Genomic DNA, 18,240 nt, shown 5'->3' on the forward strand with positions numbered 1-18,240 from the left:
CTGTATCCTCTCATAGTCGTGTCGTGTCCAGGTCTCAAACGAGATTCCTGTAGACAGACTATGGAGGCCGCATAGACAGATATCAGTTGACGTAACTCAGCTAGACGACAGTGGTAACTACTGCAGTTCCACTGCAATAGTGCCATTGTGTGGATTGGTAGTGTTGCAAAATTAGGACAATTGTTTGCCCTTCTTTTTGTCAACTACCTGCCATTTTCCGCCGTTGTTGTCGGTATTGTCGTCACCATCCACGACAATGAGTGGTTCAGTCTCCATTGTCTCCTCAGAAGAAGGAGGCGCGGTGACTGGACCCTCCGCGGACGGTGATCTCATTGGTCTGGAACAGTGGGCCTTCTTCCTGGGAGAACTAGGTTCTCCAGAAAGTGATCGAACAAGAGGGCGTCGGGGCCTCTCGCTCTTGCCCACCGTTTCTCTCTTTTTGGGAGGAGAGCCGGCAGATGGCTTGCCGGATTTCTTCGGTGATCCTGTGGACCCCGACTGAGTTGGAGAAGGCTTCTTCTCCAATTTTTTTGAGGGAGCCCTGTGGCTTCACCTTCTCCTCCTTTATGATCTGGGCATTGGAAGGAGGGCTGGACTTTCAAGCCCTATTTGGGGAAGTCTTTCCCCCCGCCCTGTTGGGGGAGGACTTCCCAGCCGAACGTTCCTGGGAAGGGCCCTTCCCAGGCAACGTCGACAGTAACGCTCTTTTCGGTGCTTCACATGCTGAATCTCCAGTTTCTTTAGTTACTGAATTTTGTTGCTGGCTTTGACTTTTCAATGCATTTTCAGTACCGGTGTTCTGTACAAAACTCTGTGGAGTGATCCGTACGTTTGCGACCTTTTCTGCGAATGAGATGGAGAACTCCGGAGCAGCCATGGACTTGAACTTCCTCCGGGCGTCTGGATAAGATAGCTTATCCAGCGTTTTTATCTCCTGGATCTTCTTCTCCCGCTTGAATGTGGGGCACTCCTTGGAGATTGGAGCATGCGTACCCGGGCAGTTGACGCACACAGGTGGTGGTGTGCATTCAACCCCAGCATGCTCGCACTTCCCACACATTCTGCAGGTCGTCGAACCTGTACATCGCAATGAGGTGTGGCCAAACTTTTGACAGTTATAACACCTCATTGGTGCCGGAATGTACGGACGAACAGTCAGGCGATACATTGCTACCTTTATTCGTTCAGGTATGGTCTCAGCGTCGAAGGTAAGGATGAAAGCACCCTATCGAGTAGCTTATCACCCACACGCCTCTTCAACCTCTTCACGTCGGTTACACCCCGACGTGCTAGGTACCGGATCATCGTATCATCGGAAGACTTAACCAAATCCCTGTGGAATATAACTCCCTTGCAGGAGTTAAGGGTTTGGTGCTTCTTGATTTTCACCTCTACCTTACCGAATAACTTGGCTTTAAGTAGCCGTCTGGACTGTTCAGCCGTAGATGTCTTGATAAGTACGGATCCATCTCGGAGCTTGCGCATCTCGTCGACTTCACCAGCAACAATTTCTTCAATTGAATTGCTTATCATAAAAGGACATTCGTCAAGGAAACTTTTACCATCGACCCTGGAAGCAACCAGGAATCGAGGAAGACGTTCGTCACTCATGTAGTCTACAGGAACTGGAGTATACCGCTTACGTTTTTTACCAATATTTGACGCTGTTTTTTGAAGGGTGCCACCCTTTGTAAAAGAAGGAAGAGAAAGAGGTTCCGTCTTTTGTCCCATGAGTACTCACGGAAATATGAGGTCGACCTCTGGCAGAGCGAAGGAGATTTACCGGAGGCAAGGCTATATACTCCAGAGGGCGCCCGGTATCTGGAGGGGGTCGCTTGGAACTACTCTCCCAGTAGCCATGCATCACCTCGCCACGACCCGAAACTTGTGATTGGGGGAGGATAAAACCTCCGTACTAACCTGTTTTTTTTATTTTTTTATTTATATTTTTTTTAAACCTAATCAACCTGAGGCAGAGAGGGTGGCCAGACAGGAAGAGGAATGAAATTTAAGATGGTGAAATTAGAAGGGTAGAAATAGTGTTGAAGAATAAAGAGCACAGACACCTCTCAAGCAACTCGGGGGACATCTTGTTAGTCTGGCCCTACACCGAGGCCTATCCAGCATGGGTAACCCTGAACTGGCACAGCCCTCGGGATCAACAAGCACACAAGCCCCCACACCGACGTCAAGGTCATGGTGTCCCTAGAAGGGGGGTCCAGTGTGAGCACTGTTAAGCCAGGTTGAGCAGCAATATTCAGCGACAAAATAAGAAAGTGCAAGAACAGTGGATCTCAGGATTTAAGCATTAGCACCCCAGTATGCACCCGCCAGCTTTTGAAGGATGTTATTCCTGGTCTTGATCTTGGCTGACACATTACAAAGGTGATTCTTGTAGGTCAAGAACCTGTCCAGAGTGACTCCCAAGTATTTTGGGTTACTACAATACTGTAGATTCTCTCCTCTGAATGGTACAGTTGGTTTGTACCCACCACTTCTATTCCACAAGTAGAAGGTGGACACAACAGTTTTCTGAGGGTTTGGTGTAAGGTTGTTCTGACGAAAGTAACTGTCTGGAATCTAAGTCTGATGTAAGCATTGACTCAGACTCAAGTTCGTAACATTGGCCCTTCAATGAAAATTTGCCAGCTTAACATCGAGGGCATAAGCAGAACAAAGTGTGAACACCTAGAAAAGATTCTCAAAGAACACCGGACTCAAATCATCCTGCTTCAAGAAACCCACACAGAAAATGATCTCCAACTGCAAACCAGAGGGAGAATTCCAGAATTTCAATTAGTGTCCGCAGTTAATCATGCAATGTATGGGATTGCCACCTATGTGAGGAGCATTATCACCCACTATCAAGTATTGCCATCCTCCTCAGATAATGAAATATTTACTACCTCAATCAAAGTCTGTGATTTGACAGTAGTTAACGTATATAAACCTCCTGGAACTCCCTGGCCATCTCCGCCAATTCCAGCTCTGCAAAATCCAAGTATAATTGCAGGGGACTTCAACAGCCATCACACACTATGGGGATACAAAGAGAACAACAGTAATGGGGAAAAGCTCACTGACCGGATGGAAACTGAAAATCTTAAACTTATCTATGATGCCAAGAATAAGGCTTCCTTCTCTTCTGCACGATGGAACAAAGAATACACCCCGGATCTCTGTTTTGTAACGTAGTCTCAATACCCACTAAGCAACATGCAACGCACAGTGCTCAACAAAGTTCCTCACAGTCAGCACAGACCAATAATTCTCAAGTCTGGATTGCTTGTGCCTATCGTACACTCCTTCCTGAAACAAAGGTGGAATTTTACAAAAGCCAATTGGGATGAATTTCTAAACAGACTGACTCCAACCTGCAATGGATAAGAGTTATTTATAGTAACTACAGCAGATTCATCGGTGTAGTTGAAAGTGCAGCAAAACGTTTTATCCCAAGAGGATATTATAAACAATACATCCCTTGCTGGAACGAGGAGAGTGAAAGGCTCTTTAAAGAATTTGAAACCAATGGTGATCCAGATACAGCTTCTGAATTGTTACAATCTCTAGATGAAACCAGGAAGAGAATCTGGCAAGAAACTTGAGAATCCCTAGACTTCACTCACTCCAGCAGGGAAGCTTGGAGCCTGATCAGGAAATTGAACACACCAAACCGCAAAATTAGACCGAAAACAAGCATCAGTCTAGATGACATCTCTACCTTAAAGCTTTCAGTAGACAAGCATCATAAAAGGCACGTAAAGCACCCCTTGAAGGAAAAGAAACGTTCGGCTCAACGATCCTCTGAATTCTCTGCCCCATTTCAACCACAAGAAACTAGGCAGGCCATAGAAAGACTAAACATGGGAACGCAGCAGGTGCTGATGGTATATATCCAAGAGATGCTTCTTCATCTTGGACCAGCTGCTGCTAAATGGCTTACTAATTTCTTCGCACACATACTAGAGACGGTAACCTACCTTCACTCTTCAAAAAAACAAAAATAATAGCTGTATTGAAAACATCTAAGGGCCCAACAAAAGTTGAAAGTTACCAGCCAATAGCACTCCTCAGTGTTACAATGAAGCTTCTGGAAAGGTTGATACATAACAGGATCTCTGCGACAATAAATCAGCATATGCCAGTTGAGCAAACTGGATTTAGATCTGGACAAGGATGTGAAGAACAGGTTTTAGCACTAGTAGCCCATACTGAAAATAGATTTGAGAACAAAATGGTACAGACGGGTGTCTTCTCAGATCTGACAGCTGCATACGACATCGTGTGGCAAGATAAGCTCCTTCTCAAATTTATCAGCATCATCCCTTGCCTGAAACTCTCCACATTACTCAGTAACATGCTGAGTAATAGCAAATACAGTAGAGACAATACGTGACACTCAGCGATATATCGAGGGACAGCTATTAGAGCTCTCTCTAGCAGATTGACGTGAGAACTACAGATTCCGTCATAAGAGCATGTGTATTTGTGTGTGATTTGGTGTTATTTATGCATTTTCAGTGAGTTGACATAATTAAATAGTAGCGTGTGTCATTCCTTGATATCTCCTCTCAACATGAGGGGAAAGGTATGTGCTGTGTTTGGCTGCAGTAACTATGAAGTAGAGAAGAACGTGCGATCTTTCTTCCATTCCCCTCGTGACACGAAAATGTAAGTAATATTGTGTTTGCATATATATTCTTCCAGTGACAAAGAGATGTTTATAGTACTTCATAATCTTCTGACCTGCTCGACCCATATTTTAACTGGCTTAAAATATAATGTGTATATTTTATTCTACAGTGCAGCAGTTAACCTTCAATACCGATGTGTTGTTGTAGGTGTGATCTGTGGGTTTGATTTAATTCAGGAAAATACATATGCATATGAGTGTGGCTGGTTGTGTTCCAAGTCACCCCATTTGGAATGCCGTAATGCGTTGTCAAGCACTGAACAAAATACGGGTGACTTCAGAAATGTACACATTTTGTTGAAGCAATATGATGATGCAAATTTGCTTTACCCTAATATAATAGCAAGTATTGCTTATAGGGAAGTTTTGAATGTTTTTGAAGCTAATTTTATAGATTTTCTTTCTGTTAGTAGGCTTCATGTTAAGAGGAAAATTGTCCAGCTTTTAAATGCTAATTCATTGCATCATGTGTGTAAGGAATGTGCCGATATTATTGTTGACAAGTGTCTTAATGTGATGATAAAAAGTTTTTTAAATGAGAAAAAAATCTAACCATAAATAAAGTAATGCATAAATGAAAGATCAAGCCATTTCACATCTTGTTTACATGTCTAATTTCAGTCTTTGAATAATAACCTTTTAAATAATTCTTCATTCATTTATCCAGAACTGCTTTAGCAACTTCGAAGTTAATATCTCAATAATACTTTCTTTCTAGATGTAATTTATGTATCCATTTTCGTATATGCATTTCCATTGATATTTGAATTTAGCGCTACTTTTCAGGTCAAGTCACTAGGAGCGCCACCGTTGAATTGTCTCCCATTTTGACAAGGCTAAATCTGTAAGTGTCGCATATTGTCTTCCATGGCTGAATGGTTAGCGTGCTGGCCTTCGGTCACAGGGGTCCCGGGTTCGATTCCCAGCAAGGTCGAGAATTTTAACCATAATTGGTCAATTTCTCTGGCACGGGGCTGGGTGTATATGTCGTCTTCATCATCATTTCATCCTCATCACGATGCGCAAGTTGCAAGACCTGCACCTGGCAAGCCGAACATGTCCTCGAACACTCCCGGCACTAAAAGCCATACGCCATTTCATTTACTGTATTTGGTAATAGGTACTTTCAGATTTTTTCAGAAGACTCCAGAAGTAAAGTACATAAGATAAATGGTGGGCTCCCTCAGGGCTCTGTATTGGCCACTCTACTATTCAATGATGAAGAAAGTTGCAGATTCATAATTTTTGGATCTATTGACAAGCAGTGCTAATTCCTAAAATTATACAGTGCCTCATGGACTGCAGCTAAACTCTTCAAAAATTTACTCCATGCTACATTTAGATATGTATTTGATTCTGGACTTCTTCACACACAGTGCTCTCTAACACATCTAACTTAAGAGACTTTTAGAAGCACAGTGCTGATCTACTCTTTGGGAACTTGCTCCGTAGTACATTTGCGTATTTGATCGGTGACTTCTTCATAATTTTTGAATCTATCGATGGGCAGTGCCATTCTCTAAAATTATACAGTGTCTCACAAACTGCAATTGAACTCTTAAAGAATTTGCTCAGTACCGTACTATATTTGGATATGTATTTGATTATGGACTTCTTCCCGTACAGTGCTATCTAACACTTATGTCTTACTAACGTTCATGATTGACACGCAGTATCCTTAAAATCGTACAGTGCCTTATAAACTGCAGCTGATAAATATATGTGTTATAGTTCTTCATAAACGGCATCTGAGAGTATCATCTAAACTTCATATTTTTACCTGTACATCTTGTGTGTTATAGTGTTTCATAAACTGCATCTGACAGTATCATCCAAACTTCATATTTTTACCTGTGCACCTTTCAACGCACATTACTCCCTAAAGATTTTAGTCCTACACTATCAGCAACCTACAGAATTCTTTATACTTCGCAATTTATTTATCTGTGCACTGTTTTACACGTATTTGTGATTGGCTGATGATAACCAAAAATACTGGTCGAAACCGGTACCAAATTTAATTAAATAGGAATGTAAACTTACATTTCTTATTTTAATAGTATTGAAAGGCTGAACCATTTTATGCTTTCTTTTAACTTATTAGTGAACTCACTTCAATATGGAATAATATGAAATTCTTCTCTCTTAATGACTATCAATATGATTTGAACAACTGCCGTAGAGTTAGAACTGTGATCAAACAATTCTACAAACTTCATTTACATTAAAACTGAGTAGTAATACCCACAATCAAACAAGACTAACTGAGCAGTGTCAAATAAACTCATATACCTCAGATAAGCAGTATTCATGTGGAAAGGTAAACTCTTATGTACTATAGTACTTTGCTATGGCAAACGATATCTGTTTCCAGAACTTTTCAAACTTTATTCTTTACTTAAAGGTGATAAGCAAACACCAACAATTTATTTCATTTAAATTAGCCCCTCCACTCCAATCAAGTGTGCATTCAATTCAGCCATTAGACTGATCTATAACAAAGTGTTAATGAGTGCTGATAGGGCTTAAAAATACCAAGGGTACATGTTAATACTGATTTGGAGGACTCTATAATGTGGACACTCGTAAAAATCAAATCACGAGTGAAGTGACCCCACTGCTAGAATGTCCAAAAAGTGTGAAAATGAAAGACTTCCTAGGTCTTGCAAACCAAATACCAATGGGGTCAGAAGAAAACAAGAGCTGAACAAAGGAGACTCGATAAGAAAGATAAAAGTGAGGTGTCTGATAGAAGTAAGTAGATGTAATGCCATACTCAGGTAGGATCCTGTGGCTGTCAACCCACACCCTCAAGGTCTCTTTCCAGTCACCTCTTACAACAAGAAGGGGTTACTGTAGGTGTATCCTGCCCCAACCACAGGGGGGCCTTGGGCAAAATACAATGGCTCATTTTCTGGGGAAAAATGTAGGCTACTCATGTGTTTTTTCACACTCATGCTCATTAAAATACTTCCCTCTCTGGTTTTGGGATGCTCAGATTCCTTTATCTTAATTATCTGTACTAATATCATAAAGTGTTCTGAGCTCGGTAAATTCATGAAGCAGGATGCTACCCTACTTACACATAGTCCAAGTGAGGATCTCTCCTCTAACGGGTTATTGACCACCGGTGGATTGTATAGCCCTAGCCGCCTGAGCACAAGGAGGGCCATGACTCAGAATATGTCCGAGATGCACACTCCCATTCCATAGCAACTGGTATCCCGACTCTCAGGACCACTTACTAGGCCACTCAGCCGTTGCCCATGGTTCACGAACTAGGACGTGACTACAGTATTCCACAAACATGAACCTCAGGCGAGGGACTCCTTGGAAACAACTTGGCGAACGAAATGGAATTCGATGGGGAGCTATCAATATTAATGGGGCTTATGGAAGAAAGAAGGTAGAACTGGCTGAGTCAGCAAAGAGGATGCATTTGGATGTGCTAGGAGTAAGTGATATTCGGATAAGGGGAGATAACGAGGAAGAGATAGGAGATTATAAAGTGTACTTGACGGGTGTTAGAAAGGGAAGGGCAGAGTCTGGGGTAGGGCTCTTTATCAGGAATACCATTGCACGCAACATAGTTTCTGTTAGGCACGTAAATGAGCGAATGATGTGGGTAGATTTGTCAGTTGCAGGAATTAGGACTACAATTGTGTCCGTGTATTCACCATGTGAGGGTGCAGATGAGGATGAAGTTGACAAGTTTTATGAAGCATTGAGTGACATCGTGGTCAGGGTCAACAGCAAGGGTAGAATAGTGCTAATGGGCGATTTCAATGCGAAAGTTGGGAATAGAACTGAAGGATACGAAAGGGTGATTGGTAATGTGGGGAAAATATGGAAGCTAATGGGAATGGAAAGCGTTTGCTGGACTTCTGTGCTAGTATGGGTTTAGCTGTTACAAATACATTCTTCAAGCATAAGGCTATTCACCACTACACATGGGAGGCTAGGGGTACCAGATCCATAATAGACTATATCTTAACAGACTTCGAATTTAGGAAATCTGTTAGGAATGTACGAGTTTTTCGCGGATTCTTCGATGATACAGACCACTATCTGATCTGTAGTGAACTAAGTATCTCTAGGCCTAGGGTAGAGAAAGTGAAATCTGTCTGCAAACGAATAAGGGTAGAAAATCTCCAGGACGAGGAAATTAGACAGAAGTACATGGATATGATTAGTAGAAGTTTCAAACAGTAGACAGTAAGGAGATTCAGGATATAGAAAGTGAATGGGTGGCATACAGGGATGCTGTAGTAGAAACAGCAAGGGATTGCCTGGGAACAACTGTGTGTAAAGATGGGAAAAGGCGAACATCTTGGTGGAATGATGAAGTGAGAGCAGCTTGTAAACGTAAAAAGAAGGCTTATCAGAAATGGCTCCAAACAAGGGCCGAGGCAGAAAGGGATTTGTACGTAGATGAAAGAAACAGAGCAAAACAAATAGTTGTTGAATCCAAAAAGAAGTCATGGGAAGATTTTGGTAACAACCTGGAAAGGCTAGGTCAAGCAGCAGGGAAACCTTTCTGGACAGTAATAAAAAATCTTAGGAAGGGAGGTAAAAAGGAAATGAACAGTGTTTTGAGTAATTCAGGTGAACTCATAATAGATCCCAGGGAAACACTGGAGAGGTGGAAGGAATATTTTGAACATCTCCTCAATGTAAAAGGAAATCATTCTTGTGGTGTTGCGAACAGCCAAGCTCATGAGGAGGAGGAAAATGATGTTGGTGAAATTATGCTAGAGGAAGTGGAAAGGATGGTCAATAAACTCCACTGTCATAAGGCAGCAGGAATAGATGAAATTAGACCTGAAATGGTGAAGGCAGGGATGAAATGGCTTCATAGAGTAGTAAAATTAGCATGGAGTGTTGGTAAGGTACCTTCAGATTGGACAAAAGCAGTAATTGCACCTATCTATAAGCAAGGGAACAGGAAGGACTGCAACAACTATCGAGGTAACTCATTGATTAGTATACCAGGCAAAGTATTCACTGGCATCTTGGAAGGGAGGGTGCGATCAGTCGTTGAGAGGAAGTTGGATGAAACCCAGTGTGGTTTCAGACCACAGAGAGGCTGTCAGGATCAGATTTTCAGTATGCGCCAGGTAATTGAAAAATGCTCCGAGAGGAATAGGCAGTTGTGTTTATGTTTCGTAGATCTAGAGAAAGCATACGACAGGGTACCGAGGGAGAAGATGTTCGCTATACTGGGGGACTATGGAATTAAAGGTAGATTATTAAAGTCAATCAAAGGTATTTATGTTGACAATTGGACTTCAGTGAGAATTGATGGTAGAATGAGTTCATGGTTCAGGGTACTTACAGGGGTTAGACAAGGCTGTAATCTTTCACCTTTGCTGTTCGTAGTTTACATGGATCATCTGCTGAAAGGTATAAAATGGCAGGGAGGGATTCAGTTAGGTGGAAATGTAATAAGCAGTCTGGCCTATGCTGACGACTTGGTCTTAATGGCAGATTGTGCCGAAAGCCTGCAGTCTAATATCTTGGAACTTGAAAATAGGTGCAATGAGTATGGTATGAAAATTAGCCTCTTAAAGACTAAATTGATGTCCGTAGGTAAGAAATTCAACAGAATTGAATGTCAGATTGGTGATACAAAGCTAGAACAGGTCGATAATTTCAAGTATTTAGGTTGTGTATTCTCCCAGGATGGTAATATAGTAAGTGAAATTGAATCAAGGTGTCGTAAAGCTAATGCAGTGAGCTCGCAGTTGCGATCAACAGTATTCTGTAAGAAGGAAGCCAGCTCCCAGACGAAACTATCGTTACATCGGTCTGTTTTTAGACCAACTTTGCTTTACGGGAGCGAAAGCTGGGTGGACTTAGGAGATCTTATTCATAAGTTAGAAATAACAGACATGAAAGTAGCAAGAATGATTGCTGGTACAAACAGGTGGGAACATGGCAGGATGGTACTCGGAATGAGGAGATAAAGGCTAATTTAGGAATGAACTCGATGGATGAAGCTGTAAGCATAAACTGGCTTCGGTTGTGGGGTCATGTGAGGCGAATGGAGGAGGATAGGTTACCTAGGAGAATAATGGACTCTGTTATGGAGGGTAAGAGAAGTAGAGGTAGACCAAGACGATGATGGTTAGACTCGGTTTCTAACGATCTGAAGATAAGAGGTATAGAACTAAATGAGGCCACAACACTAGTTGAAAATCGAGGATTGTGGCGACGTTTAGTAAATTCACAGAGGCTTGCAGACTGAACGCTGAAAGGCATAACAGTCTATAATGATGATGAATGAATGAATAATATCATAAAGAAATTTTGCGAGTTTGTTTGTACATTGCAGGTAGAACAGATGGAAAATTAGGAACAGGGAACTGTTGCTGAGAAGTGTGGAAGTAGGAGGAAAGGAAAAGGTAGGAAAGGGAAATGTAGAACAGAAGATAGGAAAAGACAGGTGAAACAGGGCCTTGGGAGGGAGAAAAGGGAGGAGGAAGTAGCTTCTGCAGCAGTGAGGAAAGAGAAGGCTGATCAGGAAGGGAGGGGATCAAATGAGGTGGGTAGGGTTGAGCTTCTGGTCATGGGTGATTCCATTGTTAGACATATGGGGAAAGTGTGTGGAGGAAAGAGAACCAGGGTAGAGTGTTACCTAGGAATTAGGTTAAGGCATATCTTGAGGAAAGTATAAGAGAAAGAGGAGGGAAAGGAGAAGGTGGTAGTGTTTCACGTTGGTACCAACAACGTAAGGCAAGCAGGTATAAGCACCAACATAGCTGGGGATGTGTGGGACCTGGTAAATGCAGCACGGGTGAAATATAAGGATGCTGAGATTATCAGTGGAATACTGTGTAGGAGGGATACTGGAAGGTGATTGGGGATTTAAATGAGACTATGGATTGGGTATGTGGGGAAAATGGGAGTGAGATTTCTAGATCTTAATGGATAGGAGATAGGGATATGCGCTCAGATGGCATTCACTTAAACCACAGTGGTACATACTGATGCAAGTGTGATGAACTGATGTAAGATATACAATGGCAGGGAAGGATTCAGTTAGGTGGAAATGTAGTAAGCAGTCTCGCCTATGCTGATGACTTGGTCTTAATGGCAGATTGTGCCAAAAGCCTGCAGTCTAACATCTTGGAACTTGAAAATAGGTGCAATGAGCACGATATGAAAATTAGCCTTTCGAAGACTAAATTGATGTCAGTAGGTAAGAAATTCAACAGAACTGAATGTCAGATTGGCGATACAAAGCTAGAACAGGTCGATAATTTCAAGTATTTAGGTTGTGTGTTCTGCCAGGATGGTAATATAGTACCGTAAGTGAGATTGAATCAAGGTGTAGTAAAGCTAATGCAGTGAGCTCGCAGTTGCGATCAACAGTATTCTGTAAGAAGGAAGTCAGCTCCCAGACGAAACTATCTTTACATCGGTCTGTTTTCAGACCAACTTTGCTTTACGGGAGCAAAAGCTGGGTGGACTTGGGATATCTTATTCATAAGTTAGAAGTGACAGACATGAAAGTAGTGAGAATGATTGCTGGTACAAACAGGTGGGGACAATGGCAGAAGAGTACTCGGAATGAGGAGATAAAGGCTAAGATAGGAATTAACTCAGTGGATGAAGCTGTATGCATAAACCAGCTTCGGTGGTGGGGTCATGTGAGACAAATGGAGGATAGGTTACCTAGGAGAATAATGGACTTTGTTATGGAGAGTAAGAGGAGTAGAGGGAGACCAAAACGACGATGGTTAGACTCGGTTTCTAACGATTTAAGGATAACAGGTATACAACAAAATGAGGCCACAGCACTAGTTGCAAACAGAGGATTGTGGCGACGTTTAGTAAATTCACAGAGGCTTGCAGACTGAATGCTGAAAGGCACAATGGTCTACAATGATGATGCACGTGTGTGTATGTATGTAATGTTTTAAATTATGCTTTGATCTTTTCTCTGTCCACCCATTCACCCGGGCACCTCCTATGTATGTAATGTTTTAAATTATGCTTTGATCTTTTCTCTGTCCACTCATTCACCCGGGCACCTTCTTACGCCTCTGCATTCCACAGAATTTCCGGAACAATACTAATAAGATAAATTTTCAATTCAGATAAAATAGAGAATAAATGTAGGCCATATTTAATCAGTCAGGAATTTACAAATTTACATGCCAAACATGTAGGCAACGATACATAGGACAGTCTGGAAGAAGTTTGGCTATATTGTACAAAGAACATGTTAATGCAGTCAAACATAAAAGAGAGCATATGGTTGAAAAGAATCATAAATTTACAGACATTTCTAATGACATGGAGTTAATACATTTGGCCAAAAAGGGTAAATTAGTGAATGTTTTAGAATGTTTAAATATTTATCTTGCTCAAAAAAAGGACTTTGAATCAAGTTCAAATGAAAGAAGTACAGAAGAGAACCCATTGTATAAATTAGCATTTGATCATTTAAGGAAAAAGAAGAAAACTTGAAGATCTTAAATTTGTTTACTATTCTCATTCAATACATCGAAATATTAAAATTTCATGTAATGATAATTTTCATAATATTTCACTAGTTTGTTTATTCATTGAGATGGTTAATTAGGATACAATAGGCCTACTTCTTTAAATTGTGGGATAAACAAAATACAGTGTTATAATGTTTTTTTATTCCTTGAATTCACTTCACTGATAAAGGGAATGCATATTGTTCCAGAAACATGTATGATAGAATAAATTTCAATCATTAAAAGTGTACTGACAAGGTGGACCCAACATAACCTTTGATTCCAGTATTCTTTCCCCATTAGAATTTTATTTCTTCTAAGACTATAATAATTATGCTAGCTTATCAGGGGGGATGCAATTCCCAAATTACTTTTTGTTCAGGAACTGAGAATTTGTGAAGCGAGATATTCATTATGGACTCTGCTACTCACAAAATTACAAAGGCGGATCAAAAATAAACTGGAATTTGAACGTACCGCTGCTGTTAGTAATAATTCTGAGGCGGGGCTTTGCCAGGATGTTGGTGGGCAGTGTCTGGAGAAGGGGTCTGCACGTGCAAATGACGGTGGAGAGCTGGACTGCTTCAGTATGCCATGAGTGAGCAAGAGGTGCACACGTCTGTTGCGCAATGCATCATTATCAAATTTCTTCCAAAAGAGGGGACCAAACCTTCCCAAATTTTGAGCCGGCTCTGCACACAGTTTGGGGAAGAAACACTTTTGCAGACTCGAGTGCATGAGTGGGCTAAACAATTTGTGGCAGGAAGAAAAGCTGTGGAAAATGAATCTCATGAAAGGAGAACGCAGACAAGCATCACTGCAGATAACAATGTTGCTATTCGTGACATTATTGGTGAAGATCGGCGAATAAAAATTTTGAAAATTGTTTTAGCTGTAGGAATAAGTTGCATAAGTGCTCAAACCATCATCCGAGATGAACTACATTTCAGAAAATTGTCTGCCAGGTGCCAGGTGGGTTCCTTGTCTCCTAAACTAGGAACAAAAAACTTTACGCCAGGAAGTTTGTCAGAGACATCTGCGTCGCTATGAGGAGGAAGGAGAGGATTTCTTGCATTGTATTGTGACGTGTGATGAAACTTGGGTGCATCATTACACCCTAGAGTCAAAACAAGCAAGCAAGTATGGAGTGGCGGCGAAGAGACGAAGCAGGTCCGGTCAAGACCAAAACATGCTTGTTTCTGGGACTCCGCGGGCATTTTGCTTCTAACAAAATTGAGAAAAACTATTTTAATCCTCCTAGTCAATACTATATATTTTACGTCCAATTAAGACTAAACTTCACACATAAATAGACATGTTTCGACCTGGCATTGAATCATCCTCAGTAAGACATGTATAATGAATTAAAAACATAGGAACACACAAAATGAAATGTTAGTTAAAAAGGTTTTTAAAAAGCATTATGAAAGTTAAAAAACTCTAAAATGTTGATCGTTAAAACAGTCTTGAACTGGAGGTCTTTCTGTTTCAATGTTTTTGTTTTTGTTGTCCTTGAGTGTCGTTTAACTTGTATCTGTAGACTGTTGGCTTAGTTGTTGTGTTCTGACATGGGCTGATATACATAAGCATTATTGAAGTTGAACCGCCTGATTTTTAGTGTTACGTGGCCCGCTTGTATCACCTGTGTTCTCTGACTATGGAGTCCAGCTCTCTGCATTTTGCTGGTGGATTTTCTTCACGAACAAAGTACAATTAATGCAGCCTATTACTGTCACTGGTTACGTAGCGCATTCCTATCTACGAAATCTCACTGTAATATTTGTTCCAAATGGAACATAATAATTGCTTTTACACAAATAAAGTCGAAAATCTGCGGTAAATTAAGAAATAGTACGAAATATTTTACTTGCAGGGAATGATATGGATATTATACATAGTTTACTACCTTACAACTATTTTTTTCTGCTACGTCGCAGCGCTTCTGTATGTGCTTTGTTTCTTTAACACTTTCGTGTGTGATGACTTTGCTCACTGAAGTTGTTTGCATTAATTAGGTGTCGTTTTCTTCATGTTGCTCATTCGTTTTTTGCCCTAACTAATTCATTAAATGGTATATTTATTGGTCCAGGGAACATGCTATTTTCCTTTCAACAAAAAAGTACCGGTAATATATTTATTGGTCCAGGGATCATGCTATTTTGCTGTTTGAACTGCCCACGCTAGTCATATGGACAAAGATAATGAGAATTCACAGACATAGCACTCCTATTCATCAGTGCTAGCCCTGGAACTCAAGAAAGAAATAAAAGACGGCACGAGCAGCGGAATACAACATAAGGGAGTCCTGTCTACAACTCGTAAGTACATATACATATTTCTCTAGATAGTTCTCTAGTAACAACGGTATTTCTTAATTTACCGCAGATTTTTCACTTAATTGGTGTAAAAGGAATTATTATGTTCCATTTGAGACAAATATTACAGTGATGTTTCGTAGATAGGTATGCGCCACATAACCACTGTCACCTTTTGGATGAAGCAAAAGCTGTGTATCGCAACAAGCGACACTGGCAACTGACTATCCTCATTTTTCCATATTGAAAGTCTATTAAAGAAAAAAACAATACAACTTTTGTATCCACCTTACAAAAGTTTTTTTTTTTTTTAATCGCCGACTGATCCGAAACGTCATTCTTGTCCATGACAATGCAAGGTCGCATACTGCCACTTTATATGGGAAAAACTGCAGGAAATTCATTGGACACCTCTGGAACACCCTCCATACAGTCCAGATTTATCGCACTGCTACTACCATTTGTTTGGAGCACTCAAACAAAACCTAAGAGGACAGCGATTCGATGATGATGATGATGCAAGTGTAAAAGAGTTTGTGCGCAACTGCCTCTGCACACGTCCCTCTTCTGTCAGGACGGCATCAAAAACTTACCAATCCAATGGAAAAAATATGTATCGAAGGCGGGACACTATGTAGAAAAGTGATCTCTATGTATGTATTTTTTTGTTGATGCAATAAAATTTAAAAATGTAATTCCTATCTATATTTGATCTGCCCTCATATTTCATTCATTTAGGTCCTGTATGAATGCATGGGTCGTCAATGACCCACTGAACACTTTTGGAAATGGGATGGTGAGATGAGGTGAAATAATTTTACTGCTAAGTATTAAACAGAAACAAATATTCTAAATACCTGAGTATGTTTTGATGGAATCTGATGATGTTTCTTTCAAGAAAGAAACATGTCATTCTAGAATATTACATTTTCACGACCGCATTGTAATCGAAACAGACTTTCAACGTATTAGGTCGTCTTACGTACATGTAGTACGTGTTGAAGAGATGTTAAGTACAGCCATTTTTGTTTTTACATTGAAAGTCTGTATCGATGTCATTCTTGGTTTAATAGTGCGTATTTTTATTACCTGTTTAATTTTTTTTTTTTTTTTTTTTTAATCGGTCCAGCTCCATGGCTAACTGGTTAGCATGCTGGCCTTTGGTCACAGGGGTCCCGGATTTGATTTCCGGCAAGGTCGGGCAGTAAGTTTACCAATGAAAATATTCTTTTCATGATATAGTCCCCTTCAAAATGATTATCAGTTAACAATAAGACAGCTGATATGACAGTCATCAAAAAGAAATTTGCAATATATTTCATGACGGAACTAAATAATTTATACTTCTAAAAGTATTATCTGAATGAAAAATACTGATCAACAGGACACAGTTACAGTAACATAGAGTAGTGAGAAACCTTCTGTGCATTATAAGTTAAAATCATGTACTCAGTAAAGAATTAACTATCTAGCCTACCACAACAGCAAGGAAAAACATGAAATAAAAGTGAAAAGAAAGAGCCCACAGGTAAGGTCTACAAAACAATGGTTGGAGATGACAATATGAAGTAACAAGAGGATAGTTTAAATAGAAAGATGCCGAATAAGACGTACAGACTATGTAGTTGTCTTCTTCGTCTTCAACTTAGTGTTCGTCTGCAGGAGCAAGAAACACCATCAAAAGAAGTATTTGCTTTTGTCTTTATGAAGTCTAGTTTTCAGGGCTATGAAAGCGAACTCATATGACAGAAGAAAAAGGAGAGTTCTTGTGTACTACCGACAGAAATCAGAATTGGAAATTGCTAACAATACAAAGTATGCAAACAATAGGATAAAATGGAAAAAAAAAAAAAAGAAAGAAAGAAAGAAAGAAAGAAAGAAAGAAAGAAAGAAAGAATGTCGATCCTGGTAGGTGCTACACACTGACTGTCAAGTTTTGCAGAGTAATATTTTCTTACTACAAGACACACAAAAACATCTTGCAGATTTATACACATATATAACAATGCTCAAATTAAAATTTCCAAGGAAATAATTGCTCAATCATTAGCACAATAAGAGAAATATATCCGGAAACCTCTATTACACCTTAATAATGGTGCAAGTACGGAAGATATGCCGTAACATGAAATAAGAATGATAATAGTTAACAAACCTAACCCACACTGCTACCCTACTACATATAAACTCATTAAATGAGGTTAACACTACAAAAATATAACTATACCGCTATTTTTAAAACACAAATCCCTTTAATATTAACCTATAGGATTTAACCAATACGTGAAAGAACTGTAAGATATAAGGTGAAGTGTCTAAGGCTAGTTCTGTAGGTTGTCGTACATTGCTTACCATCGTTTTTGGTTAATTCAATCCGTTACACACTGTGCAAATGTTCTTCACTTACTTACACAACTAAAGGAAGAGTGAACATTAAATGCATAAATTTACAACATAACTAATCTTGCCATTGCAAAGAAAGTAACAAAACGTCACACTCCGCACGCACATCCACACGCAAAACGGGCAACTATCAAATAGGGAGCAGCACGTGCCAAGAGATCATGGTAGCTTAAGCACCATAAATTGGTGGTCGAAGCAATTAAATATAACCCCTCTGGGCGAAAATCACAAGGAGCTCAAAACGACATTTCATCCAGTAGAAGGAGAAGAAGAAAAGCAGAAGAAGAAGATATAGATTCCCTTCTGCTGCTTTCGCACTGCCTTGTCTTGTCTTGTC

At 40.2% G+C, this 18,240-nt stretch overlaps 1 protein-coding gene across 1 annotated transcript in view; it reads right to left on the bottom strand.

Moving 5' to 3' along the window:
- LOC136873875 (DET1- and DDB1-associated protein 1) overlaps positions 1 to 18,033 on the bottom strand; it is a 100,481-nt gene extending 82,448 nt beyond the window's left edge. The window contains exon 1 of the mRNA XM_067147178.2: positions 17,853 to 18,033. Within this exon, the coding sequence (XP_067003279.1) occupies positions 17,853 to 17,855 (3 nt within the window). The 5' untranslated portion in view covers positions 17,856 to 18,033. The remainder of the gene's footprint in view (positions 1 to 17,852) is intronic.
- Between the last annotated feature and the right edge of the window lie 207 nt (positions 18,034 to 18,240).

Source organism: Anabrus simplex, chromosome 5 (genome assembly GCF_040414725.1).
Source record: "Anabrus simplex isolate iqAnaSimp1 chromosome 5, ASM4041472v1, whole genome shotgun sequence".
NCBI classification, from domain to species: Eukaryota; Metazoa; Arthropoda; class Insecta; order Orthoptera; family Tettigoniidae; genus Anabrus; species Anabrus simplex.